Source organism: Accipiter gentilis, chromosome 6 (genome assembly GCF_929443795.1).
Source record: "Accipiter gentilis chromosome 6, bAccGen1.1, whole genome shotgun sequence".
Classification (NCBI taxonomy): Eukaryota; Metazoa; Chordata; class Aves; order Accipitriformes; family Accipitridae; genus Astur; species Astur gentilis.
In genome coordinates, this window is record NC_064885.1 from 13,947,718 (window position 1) to 13,966,192 (window position 18,475).

At 55.5% G+C, this 18,475-nt stretch overlaps 2 protein-coding genes across 3 annotated transcripts in view; one reads left to right on the forward strand and one right to left on the reverse strand.

Moving 5' to 3' along the window:
* Window positions 1-3,818: 3,818 nt before the first annotated feature.
* Window positions 3,819-10,626, forward strand: ANO7 (anoctamin 7). The gene is given in 19 exon segments (XM_049802460.1): window positions 3,819-3,882; window positions 3,939-4,058; window positions 4,567-4,724; window positions 5,012-5,119; window positions 5,463-5,599; window positions 5,725-5,782; window positions 5,988-6,128; window positions 6,216-6,353; window positions 6,647-6,745; window positions 6,837-6,939; window positions 7,514-7,625; window positions 8,041-8,095; window positions 8,231-8,328; window positions 8,431-8,582; window positions 8,818-9,023; window positions 9,434-9,576; window positions 10,046-10,136; window positions 10,240-10,359; window positions 10,489-10,626. Coding segments are annotated over 19 exon segments (2,241 nt in total).
* Window positions 10,627-11,567: 941 nt separating this feature from the next.
* HDLBP (high density lipoprotein binding protein) overlaps window positions 11,568-18,475 on the reverse strand; it is a 42,229-nt gene continuing 35,321 nt past the window's right edge. For both annotated transcript variants that reach the window (XM_049802087.1, XM_049802088.1), the window contains exons 24-28: window positions 17,892-18,035; window positions 16,934-17,119; window positions 15,381-15,497; window positions 14,787-14,915; window positions 11,568-14,037 (exon numbers count right to left, since the gene is read on the reverse strand). In XM_049802087.1, the coding sequence (XP_049658044.1) occupies window positions 13,951-14,037; window positions 14,787-14,915; window positions 15,381-15,497; window positions 16,934-17,119; window positions 17,892-18,035 (663 nt within the window). In that variant the 3' untranslated portion in view covers window positions 11,568-13,950. The remainder of the gene's footprint in view (window positions 14,038-14,786; window positions 14,916-15,380; window positions 15,498-16,933; window positions 17,120-17,891; window positions 18,036-18,475) is intronic.

An 18,475-nucleotide genomic window follows, 5' to 3' on the forward strand; every position in this document is an offset into this window, starting at 1 on the left:
CAAGTTCTCTAGCACAAAAATGCAAATTCTGGCTGTTTTTTAAGGAAGCAGATCCCTTCCCTCTGTTGGGGATCAGACCAGAGCCAATAGCTCTGGTCGGGTGGGGTGTCGGTGTTAGCAGTAGATGTGCCGGTCTCTGCACATCAGCCTCAAAGGTTTCATTGGGCCACTGCCCATCAGAGCTGCATTCCATCCGGCTGCCTTATCAAACGATGGAGAACTACAACAAAAAAATGGGAGGGGTGTTCAAAAATTTGCTCTTGGTGGTACTTGTATTCATTCTGATCTTTGAAAGAGTGGGGTGAATCCCTGCTTCTTAGCAGGAGGTGGGCAGTATTAAGCAGGACCGTGTGGCCCTGTGGAAGCTTTTGGAGGTTCACTTTACAGGCTGGGTTCCTTTTGCTCACCCGGCACAGCTCTGCTTCGGACTGTGATGCCACAGAAGCTGCTGGAGGTGGTGGGTTGATGCCAGGCTTGGCTGGTGGGGAGCTGCACCCTGCTATGCTGCTGAACTGGGGCGATTCACCATCCTGCCGCAGGTATGTGTGTTTGGTGGGGTGAGTTTCTTTGAGCCCCCCCACCCGGGTCCACAAGCACTCCCTGGGGACTGTAAAACCAGCGTGTCAGCTGCTCAGCGGCCATCACCGTTGCATGCCCATGTTGTCCCCTGGGCTGCTGGCTGGTGGCCTGCCCCTTGGTTGGCAGCACCTGAGAGGCAAACCAGAGCTGGGTTTTTTTCCCTCTTTCCTCCCCAGTGTTGCAAAAACCCACAGAAACTTTTCTCTTGTGGATGCAAGGTGAGCACGGTGCTTAAAGCTTCCCTGGAAACCCGAAAGCCCTGTGCCCTTGCCAGGCACAGGACTCCAGGGTGCAGGGGGGGAACCTGCTGCCCCTCGCTCCCTGTCTGTGGCATGTTGCGTGCGTGGCCCTAAGCTCTGCCAAACCCTGTTTGTTCAGGGCCATTCGGGTCCCCACCTCCAGCTCAAACGAAGGCAGGGCCTCCTCCGGGCTGCTTGGAGGAAGGTACTTGCAAACCCGTTCTCCCCTCCTCCTCCTCCTCTCCCCAGGCTCTACCCCTCTTGCGCAGGGAGCCTGGTGTTTCCCAAGACGGGAAGCAGCAGTCGACTGTTGAGTTAGCGTGACGGGGTGGCACTTCCCGCTCTCTCCCCACCCAAGGAGAAGCAGGTGAAGAGCGGCGGTAGGGCGGGTGGGGGGACCCCTTTGCCCTGTGCCGTGCTGGCGCTCGGATCTGGCACCGTGGGAGGAAGAAGCGCGGCCGGAGCCCTAGCAGCAGGTATGGTAGAAAAAGCTGCAGGTTTGGGGATCTCACTGGAAGCTGCGGGAGCAGGGCAGGATGCGGCAGACCCCTGTGCCTTCATCCAGCTCCCCGGCACCGGCCTGGCCTTGCCACTGCTTCCCCGCCACACTCTCCCTCCCCAGCTCCGAAGCAGGGCTTGAAGGTGCCTGTTTCTTGGGCTGTGGTGGAGGTCGGCTGAGGTTTTTATCACCGTCTGGTGGGAGCGATGACCAGATGCTGCACCCAAAGGAACTCTGCTGCCAGGTGCTCCAGAAAGCTAGGTCCAGACTTGCTTGCTCAGAAGAGACGCATGTCCATCTGCTCCAAATGTCAAAAGGACTTCTGGGCGTGATGGAGGCTTTTCAGAGGGTAGATCAGCCCAGAGCTTTACAGGACATGGATGTGTTTCCTCAGGGAGATTCGGCGCTTGGCATGTATTGCCCCAGCCCTCCCGGCTAGTCTGACCGGGACTTTGAAAGGTCACAGGACCCAAACCTAGCAAAACTTGGTGCTGACTAGCAACCCCCTTGACTTGGTAGGAGTTGCAAAGGGTATAAGTGAAGCTAGAATTTGGCCCAAGGTGTGGAAGTTTAGACGGGGTTGGCCGAAGGTGCCTGGGGGGCTGAGGTGCTGGAAGACAATTGGGTGGAGGTTGGTATCTGCGCTTCTGCCTGGCTCAGCAGGGCTCTGCCCTGATTCCCGAGCACATTCCTGGTTTTCCAGGCCCCCAGCACATCCTCCCAGCATGACTGACTTCACTTTCGCTTGCTATCTCAGGTGCGTCTTCATCTTGTCGTGCAGGTTGCCTCATGTGGTTTATCTGGTGGGTTGTCACAGCGTGGTCGCAGGGCCATTTTTCCACGAGGGACTTGGCCTTTTCCAGGAGCCCAGCTGGGGACATTTTGGGTGGTGCAACATTCAGAAGCTCGGGCTTTTCATGGCACCTTGACATCTCTTCACGGTCCCAGCACATTTTATCTCCACACTAAGCAGTCCTTACTGTAGGAGCAAGAGGCCCAGCCTGTTCCCATCACTTCCTTGCTTCAAGGAATGAGTTTCTAATGCTTTTAAGTGGAGTTAGCAGATGTCTTCCTCCTGCTCCACTGATGCTCAGAAGAAGCTCTTGTATCAGAAGAGCTCTGCTGGTGCAGGTTGTCAATGGTTTCTGCAAAGGGGGGCTTTGTCCACCTTGCTTTTGGCCAGGAGCACGCGGGGATTTAAGAAACTGAGGCTGGCTGGCATTTCTTCTTTTACACCACCTGTCTTGAAAGTAACGATGAAGAGCCACCTCATTTCTGAGAAGCAACCTGACATCATTAGAAAGGCCAACTCCATTTCCTTGCTGTTTAGCAACGAACTCGGAGCCACAGTGCAAAAGGCTGTAGCTGTGGGCACGTTGTGTGATGGTGGTAATGAACTGAGCCAGTCCCCTTCAAAGATTTGGAGAAATGGGAATGCATTTACCCCACTCTGTTACTGACAGAGCTGGTTCCCCTGGCTAACATGTAGTCCTTGCTGTTGGCAATGCTGCTGGTAGCTTTCATCCAGCATCCTTGGAGTGCACCATCAAGTCAGCTGAAACACAAACATCTGACTCAAGGAGCACAAAACTGAACCAGCAGCTCTTGCTCCTGATCAGTAACGGTCTTCATGATAACAAAATATGTTAATGAAGGACACATGGAGATTCCCAGGCTCCTTTTTTAGGTGGAGGATGCACTGGAAGAGAACAACTTTTTCCTTTTGCTCCATGTGCAATGTCCTCCCTGCCAGGCTGCTGTTGATGCTGCTGTGACACCTTCCTGGTCCCCCCACCTCTGTAGAAGGCAGCTTTCTGGCTCATTATTCAAATTCCATGTGTCTCAGCCAAGGTCAGCCATCGCATGAGGTTCCCATCTCCTACCTTGGCTTCTTGAGGTGTTTCCAGTTCCAAAACTGAGAGCTGGGGGAGCTCAGTTTGCAATGCCTTTTGGACGTAGAGTGCTTGGGCATCGACTGGACCTGGTTTCTGGGGTGGAGAGGGGGTCCCTGGCTTCTCCATCATGCGTGCTGGTGGACATGCCTTTGAGCTGGGTTACCCCATGGAGAGAGTAGTGGAAAGTCCTTCCCCACAGTGACAGAGCCAACAGTTGAGAAAAGGTGCAAGGGTGGGTGGTTCCTCGCCATGTCTTTGGCCTTGTTGGTAGAAGAGAGGGGCCCTTGAAGGGGGTCTAGGTGGTGGTATGAAGGGACGACACTGCACAAGACCGCTGACCACTCATATCTCCTTGTTTTCCACCTGGAAGCATTCCCAATGATAAGCAGAGCAGGGTCTCAGGTCTCACCATATGCGGGCAGGAGCTGAGGGGCCAGCAGCGAAGGAAGCAAGGCCACATTGCCAGTGCTGGGGCTCCAGCACTGCTGGAAGGGGTGGTGAGGCTGGGGCTGTCCATGCACCTCGGGCGGGCGCCAGTTGCCTGGGTCTGCTTCTCAGCACCAGGAGGAGGGGGCATGAAGGTTTGCCATGCAGCAGAGGAGGACCATGGATGATGCCCACTGTAGCCTGGTGGGGCAGGATGGCAGAGGCACTCACTATGGCAGTCTGAGTGAGGAAGCCATCAAAATCCCCCAGGAAGGTGGCTGCAGTCTGTCCCCCTCGCAGTCGAGCTGCCTGGGGAATCGCTGCTCTCATCGCCCTGTATGCCTTACTTCCAGCCCAGCGACGCAGCCCTGGACCAGAAGAGCACAGCCAAAGTCTTCAGCGATGGCTGTACGAGGATAGGTGAGGGAGAAAGGCTGGTCTTTGAGGTTGGTTCCTCTCCATCTTGGTGAGAAGACTGGGGCTGGATGGGGCCCACTGGGTTGAGGAGGATGGGGAAAGCTCCCGGGGTCCATTTCTGGACCTGGCAGCAGCAGGTCCTGCTGACCACAGCTGGTCTGTAGAGCACATCCAGAAGGCATCAGACCTCCTGCAAGCCGTGGAGGGCCCTGCCCTGTGCAGATGCTCAAGCCTTTACCTTCTGCAAGACAGCTGACATCCTCAACTCACGGTAATAGGGTCTTCTAGCTTCCTACCTCCCATGCTAGAAATACCCAAGCGAGGTGGCTGGCAGCCCCTTCCAGACGAAGCATGTCCTTCCCTCGATTCTTTGTTTTAATCACAAGACAACACCCAGCCCCATGAGAGCACCAAGTCCTGCAGGAGAGGGACACACAGGACAGGGACAGCTTGGGGATCTGCTGCCCTTCCTGGCCATGGGGTGGGCACGAGCTCACTTTCCTTGCCACAGACTTTGTCCTGGTGTGGGAAACTGTTCCCTATGAGCTGAGCGGGCAGCAGGACAGCCGCAAGAACAGGGACTTGCAGGAGAGATCTGCCACCATCCACAGGACCTGGCGGAAGAAGTTTCGGGATGAGCTTCATGCTGCTGGGATCCACATGGAAAAGGTACCTGGGGAACTGACCTCGAATTTCTACCCCCCTGTGATAACCGCAGCCTTACTTTGTGAATTGGGCGGAGGGATGCCACGCTGTGGGGGCCCTCGCACAGGAGGGGAGCCCGGGCTTGCGGGCAGCCAAGCTAGAGCATGGGGTGGGATATGCTTGTGCTCTTCTCCACTGGGTCAGCTCTGCCAGGCTGATCCACACCAGCATGGAATCACCCCGGTGCCTCCTGTGGGGACTGTACTGGTGCCAGCAGCCTCATGTCTGCTGCGATCCTCTTGTCCCAACAGCACATGATCTGCATGGAGAAGAAGGTGCTGCATTACCTGCTTCTGAGTGTGCCCTGGAGTGTGCTCTGCTACTACGCTGAGGAGCTCCAGCTCCGTGTGCCACTGCAGGTGAGGGACTGCGGTGCCCAAGCTTACCGAGGATGGTGCCCCCGGTGCTCCCAGGTATCCCACTCTGGGTGACAGGCTGGGCAGGTGCTTGCTGTGGGTCTCTGATGCCTCCTTGCTTTCCAGGGTACCCAGCAGTCCCCTGTCACGTCTTGTCCCATGCACAGTTATGGGATCCCACCTCATTCCCCTTCTGAACTTCTCCTCCAGCGCCCCATCCCCTCCTTCCCCGGCCCTCGAAGAGCAGGCTCTTGCATTCGGCTCAGCCCAGGCACTATTCCTTCCCAGCTTGGCTGTCATCTTGATCCCGCTCCCTCCTCCTGAGATGTTTCCAGTGTCCATGCAGGCACTGCCCAGACAGACCTCCAACTGGTTGGCCAATGTGCTGCAGCAGCTGGGCATCCCCAACCTGATGGCCCAGGAGGTTCCCAACCTGCTGCTGGACTACTACACATGCCCCTTCAAGGTCAACAAGCTGTGCTGGTGAGCACCCCAGGAGGGCCTCTGTCGGGAGGTGGTCCCCATCTGGTGGGCACGGCAGGGAGGGTGTGCCACACTCCCCTGCCAAGCACCAGGCTCTGCTGAGCTGCTCCTCCACACCCTTCCAGGTTCCTGGGGAGCAATGAGCAGGACACCTTCTTCTCCACCACCCAGTGGCACCAAATTGTGAGCACTGGGGCCACTACGGCTCCTCCACCCATCTTCCCACTCCTCCCTCCCTGGCGAAGGCTCCCAGGTGGCCCCTTCTGTCTTTCTTCCCTGCCTGCCCCATGGCTTGGGCACACCGAGGACCATGGCGGCTGTGCAGAGGGCAGCCCCCCGCTGCCCTGCCTGGTCTCCTGCCTATCCCTCAGCCCCACTCTGCCCACAGGCAGGACAGCTCTTTGGCCATGGCGTGACCATCTTCAGCACCTTCGTGTCCCTGTGGGCAGTGCTGTTCCTGGAGTTCTGGAAGTGGACCAATACGTCCCTGGCTCACCACTGGGACTGCTCTGAGTTTGAGGACATCGAGGTGGGGTCTGGCCCTCTGCAGCACCTTCCAAAATTGCATGGACCAAAGCCACTGGGCACCCCTGATGCCTTTCCCCCTCTTTCCGAGGAACAGCTGCAGCCCCAGTTCGCAGCCACTGCTCCCATGACAATAATAAACCCTGTAATGGGGGCAGAGGAGCCACATTTCCCCAAGCGCAGACACCTCCACCGGATTTTGGCTGGTTCAGTGGTCATTACGATGATGGTAAGATAGCAGGGGCTGGAGCAGCATCTGCCCAGCGTCTGTCCCAGGGCAGCGGGATGTGGTGCGATGGGATCAGTTTGGGGTAAGAGAGCATGGGTTAAGCTGAGGATGAACATGGGTGTCCCTGGTCCATGGTGGAACCTGTGGCTCTCCACCAGCTCAGCCTGCACCCCGCTGCACCCCAGCTTGGCTGCCTGCCCTGGAGCTCCCCTGGGACTTGTAGTTCCCTGGATTAATGGTGGAGTTTTCCCTCCCAACACAAGCTGCTCATACCCCACATGCTGTGTTTGCAGATTGCCATGGTGGTGATGTTCATGGTCTCCATTTTCCTCTACCAAGCAGTGGTCGCCCTCCTTCTCTCCAGCTCGGGGTACTTCTGGTCTGTGGCTTTGGTAAGAGGTGGCTAGAGCCACTCTCAGACCTGCTTCACTTGCTGGGCTTGCTCGCCACCCTCTGTGCTCTGCATGTGGCTTCTCCCTGTAGGCATCCCGCGTCGCCAGCATCACCGTCTCAGTGGTGAACCTCATCTTCATCCTCATCCTCTCCAAGATCTGTATTTCCCTGGCTCATTTCCTCACCAAGTGGGGTAAGCTGGCAAGGGCCCTGCAAGTCAGATGGTGATGGGAGGGAGTGGTGAGTAAGGGCAGAGCACCAAACACAGTGTGCTTGCTGCTGGGACATGAGCTCCATCCACAGCCTCGGAGGGAAAGCTGGCTGACACTCAAGAGGGTGATGGCTATGGAGGTGAGGAGAACTGGGAAAATATGACCTTCACTGAAAAGTGTTTTGGCAACAGAAAAAAAAAAGTGTTAGGTCTAACTTCTGCTCAAGCTTTTCTGGGGGATTTCAATGAAAATATTCAAGCTGACTTTTGAGGTCTGGGGGAGAAAAGCATGTGGGATATTTTTGTTGTATTTAATGAGACACAAAGCCTGTTTGTACTGAGTGGAGAGGAGGAAGATTATTTTTTGGTGCAAAGCAGATGGATGTCTCCAGACACTGAACAAGTGGCAGGTGCCTTCACGGGTACCACAGCAGGTTTGGGGACCCTGTGCTGTGGGGGCTGGTTAGAATCAAGCGATGTGGGGTAACTTTGGCTATGATGTGGAAGAGCATCCTGGAGCAGTGTAGGGCCATGTCCCTGTGCTTCCCCCTGGCAGAGATGCAGCGCACCCAGACCAAGTATGAGGATGCCTTCACTTTCAAAGTGTTTGTCTTCCAGTTTGTCACCTTCTACTCCTCTCCTGTTTACATCGCCTTCTTCAAGGGCAAGTAAGGATGTTGGGAGGAGCAGGGGGTCTCCCCCATCTCCTGCAGCACCCCAGGCCTCCAGGCTTTGCATGGCTGAAGGATGGGGAAGTGCTGCTGCCATCATGGGCAAGGAGCACTGTGGCAGGGAGGGACGGTCCCATCAGAGAGTAGGAGCCCTCACAGGGCCACGGGACGCCTGGTAACGAGGGCAGTGCCAGCCTGCTGTGGGCTAATCAGTGCAGCTGGTCCCAGTCTGGGACTGGGGGACCCTTTCCATCAGAGGCACCCACTGCCAGCCCTTTTGTACCCCTTGATGAGGGAGAAGAGGGCTCTGGGTGAACCAGAAAGAGCCCTTCCTTCCCTGGGGCCGCTCCAGATGCATCCCTGGGCTCAGCAGCTGGGGTCCCAGCTCATGGCTTTGCTGTGGCTCCTGCAGGTTCATTGGCTTCCCTGGGAACTACCTGAGCTTTCTGGGAGTCCGCAATGAGGAGGTGGGTGCTGGGCAGAAGAGACACCGAGCCTGCCACCCCAGCCGGTGAGTGCTGCAGGGATGCCTTCCTGTGCTCAGGGTTCTCCCATCCCTGTGTGCCGGACCCAGCAGGCTGAGGACCCCTTTCTCCCCGCAGTGCAGCCCAGGTGGGTGCTTCGCTGAGCTGGCGCAGGAGCTGCTGGTCATCATGGTGGGGAAGCAGATCATCAACAATGTGCAGGAGGTGGCCATCCCGTGAGTACACTGGGGCTTGCCAGGCTTCAGGGCTCTACCGAGTGGTTCTTGAGCAGTGCTGGCAGGCTGCAGTGGGAGACAAGGCCCCTCTCGTTTCCCCAGAAAGCTGAAGTGCTGGTGGCATAAGCACAAGCTCCTCTCCCCCAAGAAAGCAGGCAAGGAGGGGGAGTCGGTCCTGGTAGAGCGGGTGCCCTGGGTGATGGACCACCAGCTGCTGGTGTTCAAGGGGCTGTTTGACGAGTACCTAGAGATGGGTAGGGACTGCCCTTGGGTTGGGGAGGGCTGAAGCGCTGGGAGAGAGAAAGCCGGTGGGGAAAGGCAGGAGCTGCAGGAGCTCCCTGGAGGAAGGGACCAGCTGTGGGAGCTTTTGCCCCGAGCAGCCTGCGGGTGCTGGAGGGAGAAGGGCTGCCCTGCTCCCTGCAGGATAGGGCTGGGAGATGCCACAGCTGCCGCTGCCATCTCTCAACCTCCTCCTCCTCTTCCTTCCAGTCCTGCAGTTCAGTTTCATCACCATCTTTGTGGCAGCCTGTCCCCTGGCACCCCTTTTTGCCTTGCTCAACAACTGGGTGGAGACCGGCCTGGATGCTCACAAGTTTGTCTGTGACTACCGTCAGCCCATGGCCGAGTGGGTACAGGGCATCGGCATCTGCTTCTCCATCCTTGAGGCCATCGCTCACCTGGCCATCATCAGCAACGTATGCTGGGTGGGCAGACGGGTGGTGAGGGGGCTGCAAGCAGAGTAGAGGAATTAGGGGGGAAAAACTCGTTTGGCCACTGCAGGACGCTGAGTGACGAGGGGAGCTGCAGTGCCTGGAGTGGGCCGACCTTTGCAGAAGACACAGCTCCAGTCACGGGCAGTGGGAAACGGTCACCGTCCGGGGGATGTGGCCCTGCTTGGGTTTAACCGAGGGGTGAGAGCAGGACACAGTGGCCATGAGCAGCTTGCTGCTAAGACCAAGCAGCTTTCATGTCTGGTTTGTCAGGCTGAGGGCAAAGAGAGGCAGAAAGCCACCTCAGGAGCACAGGGTGTGGAGAAGGTCCTGCCGGTGGTGATGGGGTGTCCCCCGGCTGCAGGACCTGCTGCAGCACATCTCCCTGCTCCCAGGCCTTCCTCAGCACCTTCACCTCTGATTTCCTGCCCCATGTGTACTAGAAGTATATCCATGACAGCAGCCTGCACGGCTATGTGAACTTCACCTTGGCATATGCACCATGGGACTTTGTCCTGGAGAGCAACACCACGTGCAGGTGAGACCCCCCCCTCCTGCCTCGTCTGGCTCCTCTCCTCATTTGCTTATGCTTGGATTTGGTTTTCTCTGCCACCACCACAGCAATTGTTTTAACACAGTGGCCTTTAGCCAGGTCCAGGTTGTCCACCCACTTAGTCTTGAGACCCTTGAGGCCCTCGCTCATCCCAGGGCTGAGCATGCACTGAATGTGCCTGTGTGTGGGGCAGTTGCGGGGCAGGGAGTCGCTTGCCCAGCCTGGTCCTGGGGCTGAAGCAAAAGCTCCCTGGTCGTGGAGGGAGGTGCTTTTGCAAAGAACAAAATCCCCCAGGGCTGGGCTACCTGCAGCCACCTGGGTCCTGGCTGAGGCTGGCCCAGGGCTAGCACATCGGGCTGGGAGCTGTGATCAAAGAGCACCAGCAGCAATGCGCAATGGTGACACCCGCCAAGAAAGGGACAGAGGCAGCAACAACTGTGCTTTGGTCCCACAGATACAGAGCGTTTAGGGACCGGAATGGCAACTTGACCTTGACTTACTGGCAGCTGCTGGCTGTACGCTTGGGCTTTATCATCGTGTTTGAGGTAGCAGCTGCTGAGCCCTGCAGGGTGGCCCAGCGCACAGTGCTTGGGCACGGGGTGAGGACCTGCCACCTTGGCGAACCTGCGCGTCCCTGCTCACTTCTAGCATGTAGTTTTCTTTATCAGATGTGTGATTGCATGGCTGGTACCTGACATTCCTGAGTCCGTGGAGGTCAAGGTGAAGCGCGAACGGTACCTGGCCAAGAAGGCCCTTGCTGAGAACAAGGTGGGCTGTGGCAGCTCCTCTGCCTCCTCCTTTAAAGCCTTTTTTGCTTTAAACTTGTGCAGAGCCACAGGCAAGCCAGGCGGCAGCTCCTACTAGTGCAAACCTCGTCTCCCTTTTTCTGTGGTTCAGGTCCTTCTGGAGAGACGGGAGACAAGCAAGGCCAGTGTCACGGATCTGGCCGCAGGCAGGGACTGTGAAACCGAGCAGTTCACCAGCAGCTGGGTGCCGCAGCATGCCCCAAGGCCTGTGGCACAGTGCCGGGACTGAAGGGCTGCTGACCAGCCCGGAGCCGTGGGGCAGCAGGCATGGCTTCCCTGCCCAGCTGGCACACGGGCATTTGGGGATGGCTACTGCTAAAGGCAGGGAGGGACGCAGCTGGTGCTGGGTGTTTGACCAAGCTCACTGGTGTTACTGCAAGGGAACTCCACCGCTGTGTAAACTACCTGGCACGGAGCCAATTAAAGGAGGCTGGCCGCACCACATCCCTGGGCTGTGCTCAGCTAGCGCAGGGCAGCGCCTGCCCACAGCAACTGCACCACTGGCCAGTGCAACCGCAGCTCCACTTGCCACTCAGGGTGAGCGAAGGTAGGGCTACAGCCTCCTGCACCGGCTCTTGCCCCTCCTGCCTCCACCTGTGCTGGAAGTAACCACAGCCGGAGGGTTTGCTCCTGCCAGCACCAGCAGGTACAGTGGGAACGGCTGAGCTGCTGGCGGGAGGGGGAGAGGTATGGATACAGCAGGTGAACTTGAGAGGCGTGCTGTGACCGTCCAGCACGGCAGTCCCTGAGCCAAGCTTCCTCTATCAGAGAGCAGCAGCTTGGCCCCAGCTGGTGGGTGCTGGGCGGCGGTGCCAGTCGCAGAAGGCAGACGGAAGGCTCTGGTTATGGAGGAGGTGAGCAGAAAGACCATGGCTGGTGCCACCTTCTCCTCCCCTATGCTGGCAGCGTCCCCGGAACCACCTCCTTGGGTGCGAGCACATCAGTCGCTCCCTGCAAGGAGGGGGCAGCCTGCACCACTGCCCAGTGCTGCTCTCACCTCCTCCCTTGACCCAGCCGCTTGTTGCGCAAGTCTCACTTCAGCAAGGGCATCGCCATAGCAGAGGCTCACGCACGCAAGCTGCAACTCCTCAAACTGGGCTTAAACCCAGCCAAGCAAGGGCTGCCTTGGATCTCAACCCACCAGCAGAAATAATATCCGTGACACTCCAAGCTGTTTCAGGTTTTATTTTAGAATTTATAAAATTCCAGTGTCATCCATACTCATGAGCCTTTTTACATGTTTGCATATAGTCTCCAAATTCCAAAGTTAAGGCCAAGGGATCATTGCTATGGAAACGTACAATATGGAAGACGTCAAAGAGAGGAAATGGACACATGCCACAGTCTGCTGCGGAAGGAGGGTGGTGGGGGGACAGTACTAGGTACAATCACTTCATGACCTTCTTTAGAGTGGAGGGTCGGGCTGTGGGGCACGAGCCTAGATGGTGGTGCCCCAAATGTAACTCAAGCCTAGCTGTGCAACTGGTGAGGGCGTGGGGGGGGGCAGGGGCATTAAAGAGGAAGAGGGGGGTGATAGGCTCAGTGATGTAGGACAGACCTAAGCTACAGGGGTAATAACCATTTTCTGACAGACGCAGATGGGAAGGTGTCACCCTAGTTCTGCCTGACCCACCCTGTCTCCCGTGCTGGAAGAAAGGCCACCCTGTCCTTCAGGGGCAGCCAGGTGCCCTGCAATGGGCCATAGTCAGCTTCAGTCATTTCTCAAACTTAAGGAGAGCACTGTGAGGTTTTGGTTCAACTTCTGCATAGCAGCCTCTTCCAAGAAGAGGTGGCACGGGAAGAAGCATCAGCATGTCAGGCCTGCCAGACAGAGGGAAAGGCAAGAATGCTGGGCTCAGCCTGCCAGAGTTTTGGGCCTTTGCTCCGAAAGCAGCACTAGAGAAGAGAGGCTAGGGACAAGAGCTGAAGCGGCTGGGATAGAGGAATGGCTCAGACTACAACCTCTGTAGGACTGAGGCAGGGGAAGGAGGGAACACAGAAATCCCATGCTCCTTGCCTCCCTCCACAAAGACGTGGTTTTCCTCTTACTGGCTGGAGGAGCTTGGACACAGCCCCCTTTGAGCGAGCCGTGGCAGGGCCTAGGTGCAAGCGGCCCAGAGTACAGAGCATGGATCACCCTCTACTACCCATACGATGGAGGCCTCAGGGAGGGCTCAAGGCACCACGCCATCAGCCCCCCAATGCCATCAGAGCAGAAGCCTGGCTCACAACCTATGCAGCTGAAGGCTGTGGCAAGGCTGCACCTACGGCCTTGGGGCTGAGCCCTGTTCTAGCTCAGCAAGCAGTCCTACAGTTCTCTCTGATTCACAGCCTGCCTCATTGTCACCGTGCTCAGCTTCCCTCCGGAGGAGCTCCCACAGCCACTGGAGACAAAAGGCTCCTCTTGCTTCTCCTCCACGCTTCTGCTCTGGGTGCCAGGGCAAGAGCTGGAACAGCTGCTTACCCACTTATACTGAGAGGCCACCATCATACTGACTTTTGAGGTAGAAAGAAGGCAATAGTAATAGGTAGCCCTACCGCTCTTACCTAGATGCTGCAGTGCTAGCAGAGGACTACAGCTTCTCAAGGCTGTGCTTCCCACCAGCTTCTCCTGGGCCATGCCACCACAGCAACCTTGGCCAACCCAAATCTGTCCCATCCGGTAATATTTTCATGTGCTGGCGCGCCTGCCTGCTCACACTGTTGGCTGTTGGGAAGGGTGAATGAGGGAGCGCGGGGAACTAGGAGCAGGGTCTGTCATCACGCACTGGAAGACTCGTCAAGCGTGCAGGCTGGGGCTGTGCTTGGTGTGGCGCAGGGGCGCGCTTACTACGTGCTGCACTCAGAGGTGTTTACCTGACCAGGGTAGCCATACGTTGTTCTGGTCCCTTCCATCTCTGCTGCCTCTACAGCCTATTGAAGGTTTTGTTCCTTTAAAAAGCAAGTTTCTGACCTTTTAGATTATTTTAAGCTCTCCCCACAGTCAGCTATCAGCATTAAATGAGTTTTTGGCAGTTAAAAGGAAAAAAGTTGATTGCACTCTACAAAGGTAAGGTAAGGCCTGGGATAAACACAAAGGAAAGAGGGCAAACGTTTTGGCTTTAGAAAGTCAAGGAAATTTATTTCCTGAGGTCATGAGACAGGAAGTAGATTCCTAGCCACAGTAAAGGAGGTCTCCTAATGAAGGCGAGAATGCCTAGTAAGACATGCTCAAAAGAGCAGATTGCTCTGCTAGCGCTTGGGAAGCTGCAAATCTTAGCCACTTTGAGTCAATTATGAAGTTTCTAACAAAAACACACACATTTAGTGTTGGAATCTGAGTGGAAGTCTTGTTCCAAAGGAGGAAAGAATATCCATCAAGAGATGAGGGTGGGTCCTAGCCACGGTGATAGCTGAGGGGAGCAGGATGGGGTCTAGCACTCCAGACACCATTAGGAGACCTCGTGGGGCAATTGACTTGTGCTCCAGCCGCTGGGTCAGATTTCAGACAGGAAGTATTTGTGGCAGGTTAGTGTCAGGTCAGCGGGCTGGAGGAGTTTCTGCTTCCAGGTCATTATCGTTTGGGTCCCCAGGGAAGAGTCTTGGGGGCCACTTGAGCCCCAAAGCTGGGGAAGTCTTCAGAACTGCTCATATCAGGGGCCTAGAGCAAACAAAAACGGAACAAGTTAAGCTCCTGCCCTGCTGCGAACCTGCACGGTGTGCCCCTGAGCTAAGCAGCATTTCTGATGTCCCATGAGTAGAGACAATGGGTGAGGGCTGAAAAGGACCATTATGTCCTTAGGACTGCCCAGGGTGGACAGTCAAGCCACCTAGAGATGACATTTAGGAGGGTGCAAACAGGAGCAAATGGCAGGCAGATCAAGGGTTCCAAGGGTCCAACCTCAGTAACTCGGTCACTGGAGTGGGGTCAGGCCAGTCCTGCAGCAGCGCCAGGGCAGCTGAGGAGAGAGCTGCCACATGTCCCAGCTCGCTGCTCCCAGCCAGAACACAGCTGCAAACATTGAGCCAGTTCTGTGCTGCAGCAGAAGAGTCAGAAGTCCCAGGGCCTCATCCCTACCCCTAAAAACCAACAAGACCTGGCAGGACACTTTCTGGTAAGGGTCCCCCATTCCCCAACAGCTCCACAGTGAGGTAGTCAGTGTAGGCAAGACATTTGGAAGAAATAAGACAGCAGTGCTTTGGAAGCTGGCGAGGCAGAGTCCAGACCCTCTCTCAGCTTGCAGAGGTCACAAAGAGCAGGAGGGCCCTTCACTGCTTTCTCTGCCACCAAGGGAGGGAGAGTGCTCTGTTTCCCCAACCGAGACAGGAGGGCCAGACGTCAGAGTAAGTCCTTGGCAGAGGCTGCCACACACCCTGTGCCCCCAGACCTGTAGCAGAAGCAGCACTCACCTTTTCATTGTTGACAGTGGCCCAGGGGGCATCTCTCACTACAAAGCCCTTGGATGGGGCCTTGGACTCTTCATGTGAAGAGGGCTTCATATACACCTGCATTGCCTCGTTGTCCACCACATCTGCAAGCTGCATTGACATGGCCCAGTTAGGGGGGGGATCTTGATAGTTCCTTAAGCTGGTATAACACACCTTCCTGCCACCACCTCACCATGCTGCAACCTGTCCAATGGTCCATTCTACAATGACTGAACTCATTGTTTCTGCAGTAGTCTGAGGGCCACCAACTCCTAACTGATGCAAGCTGCAGCAAGGCAAGCATGTGCACATTCTGGTGGTGTCCCAGCATTCTCATTCACTGTCCTCTCCTGGACAGTGGGGCCAGTCCTTGCACTGCTTCGCAGAGCACAGCCTGGGGCTCTGCGCCCATTTGGTCTGAGGGACAGTTGCAGATGAGGGCCAACTGCCACCTGCACAGGGCTCAAGTTCTCCGATGCAGTGGTAGCAAATACCACATGGAGATACTTCAGTCATCCAGCTCTGTGGCAGAGGAAATCCTTGCTAAGCCCCTGCACAGATTTGCTGAACACTTACATATTCCTCCTCCAAGTTCAGGATATGATCGATAGCTTCTTCCACGTTCTCAGGGAGTCCTGTCACAGTCACACAGTTGGGGTCAGGAGCTCCACTCTGGGGAAAGCGAATATCCACCTGCAACGCAAGAACAGGACGGGACTTACATCTGCACATGTGAAAAGCCACAGACTCCCCATGACCCTCATCATCAGATTCACAGAAAAGCCCTGATCTGTCACTACTGCAAGTCTGTTAAGAACCTCCATAGTTCAGATGCTGTGGGTATGCACTGGCATACCTGGCCCTGAAGCCTGGCAGAACAGAGCCTGCAGTAATGACCCATCTTCAGCCTCTGCTGTTCTCACTGCTGAAAGGCCCACTGCTTTCTGTGCAGCACTTGCAGCAGAGGCAGAAGAGGGCTGCATTTCCAGACAGTGTCCTCACACTGCTGCAAGCATTTTCACCACCAAGCCATTAGCATGAAGCACAATAAGCTTCCTGTCTCCTCCACAGATAGGGTAATCCTGGCTGACAATCACTTTATGGAGCTGGCTTAGTGTACCCCATACACAGCCACTGAGCTCTCTCACAGCTTGCCTTCCAGATGGGTGCAGGGAAGCCACATAAGACAGGACCAAAATCAAGGGCTGCTCATTTGGGAACCAAACAGCTTATTTCAACAACTGAGCCAAGCCAAGGTCCAAGTCTCCAAAGCCTCTTCACTCTGTATTCACATTCACTGCTGCCCCTGTGGTAAAGCACACTACTGCTGCCACATGCTGTCAGGGCCAAAGGTCCCTGCCCTTCCCAGAGTCAGCAGACTTTGCAAAATCTGGAGTCCTGAGAGTGTGTCAAGATTCCCAAAGTCAAGCGAATCAACAGTGGCCTAGAGAGACAAAGAAATCCAGAGGATTTCCTTGAGTTAAGGTCAAGCTGAGGGAGTCTGGGCACAGTCTCTTCCCAGAGCGCCCCAGCAACAGGCCTGGCTGTCCACTTCCAGTAATTGGAGTAGCTGACATAACCAGCTCCTCCCTTTGAAGGGCATCTGGGATCCTGTCTCCCAGAAACCCACCAAAAGGGCTGCACAGAGGGACAGGGCTCACTGCTGTTTGCAGGGCTAACCCAGAGCACCAAGGAACCATTTCCAGGTTCGTCTTCTGGCTGTGTTCCAGCAAGACAGGAAGAGCTCAGCCTTCTCCCTGCCTGGCTCCCATAAGAAGGGTGACTCACAGCTGAGGTCATGTGGGGATGCTTCAGCTGGTGTCTGGGTGTGGTGTCCAGAAAGCCCAGCTGCCCAGGGCACACCAGGGTGCCATGGCCCAGGGATTCTGCTCACATGCTTGTGGTGACAGAGCTGGAGGTGAACAGGACAGCACTGGCTTTTCTTTTGTGCCTGTTCCAGCTCAAGGTGCTCAACAGGCACAAGACACAAGGACCACAAGATGTGAGCCACACACTCCTGAATTCAGCCCCTAGCACCAAGCTGCTATCAAGGTCTTAGCACAGGAGAAAGTGGCACCACTGACCACCCAGCCCCAGTCCAACCTGTGCTGCATCATCCCACTGCTCACCTTGAACTCATCCATGATTTTGCGGATGGCTTTACCACGTGCACCAATGATGCGTGCATGAACACGATGGTCCAGAGTCACATCCTCAGAGACCATCTGCTCCAGCTCGCCAACAATCTTCATGATGGCATCCCGGGCAGCCTCAGCATTCTTCTCATAGCCAGTGATGGTGATCTGGTCTTGGGCCTGGGGCACAGGGAAATATGTGAGAGACAAAGCTCATAAGCAGCTGAGCAAGCCTTCTCCCTGCTAATCCCTTTTATGCTCCACCTTATCCAAAGACAGTGCAGGGTGTTCAGAGCCCTAGAGAAGATGCTGTGCTTCCTATGCTCAGAGACAACCATCAGCCTTCTTTGCACCCGTGCTGGTTTTGGCTGGGATAGAGTTAATTTTCTTCATAGGAGCTAGTATCAGGCTATGTTTTGGATTTGTGCTGAAAACAGTGTTGATAATGCCGAGATGTTTTTGTTAGTGCTGAGCAGTGCTTAAAGAGAGTCAAGGCCTTTTCTGGTTCTTACTCCACCCTACCAGCGAGTAGGCTGGGGGTGCACAAGAAGTTGGGGGGAGACACAGCTGGGACACCTGACCCCAACTGACCAAAGGGATATTCCAGACCATATCATGTCATGCTCAGTATATAAAGCTGGGGGACATTGGTACTTATGGCGTTTGTCTTCGCAAGTAACCATTATGTGTGATGGAGTCCTGCTTTCCTGGAGATGGCTGAACACCTGCCTGCCGATGGGAAATAGTGAAGGAATTCCTTGTTTTGCTTTGCTTGTGTGTGCAGCTTTTGCTTTACCTATTAAACTGTCTTTATCTCAGCCCACGAGTTTTCTCACTTTTACCCTTCTGATTCTCTCCCCCATCCCAATGTGATGGAGGTGAGTGAGCGGCTGTGTGGTGCTTAGTTGCTGGCAGGGGGTAAACCATGACAGTACCCACTCTGACATCTCACCTGGCTTTCATCATCCTTGTCGGGGAACTGGATGTTGACCTCATGCTCTGTGCGTATCTGGGTGATCACTGCTCCCTTTCGTCCAATGATTTTAGGATGATACTTGGGATCCACAGTGACAGTCAGCTTGAAGCTTCGCAAAGCCTGGAACAGAAGCAGAGTGAGCTACAACAGCAGGGAACACACTATGGCTGATCCAGTGATGTCCATCTAAGTCCCTGCATTTCCTTCTTGCTTTTCAGATGAGCGGAACAGATTCTGCAGGGTCCTGCTTGAGCATATGTGGCTACAGAAGGGCACCCAAGACATCCATCTGCTGGGGCCTTGTGCTTTCACCAAGATCAGCAGGAAACTACAAGTAGCAAACAACCATCCAACTCATCCCTAACCTATTTGTTCAGAGCTGTGATAACGATTCAATGAGAATAGGTACAGAGACACTCCTAGCACAGTGAAGTTCCCACCCTGCAGTGTCTCAAAGGTACATGAAGGTGTGATAGAGCCCTGGACAGTCCAAAGGTACCTAAAATAGAATCCCAAAACTCTCCTGTCAGTTCACGTTAAATGAGTTACATTTGGGTAAC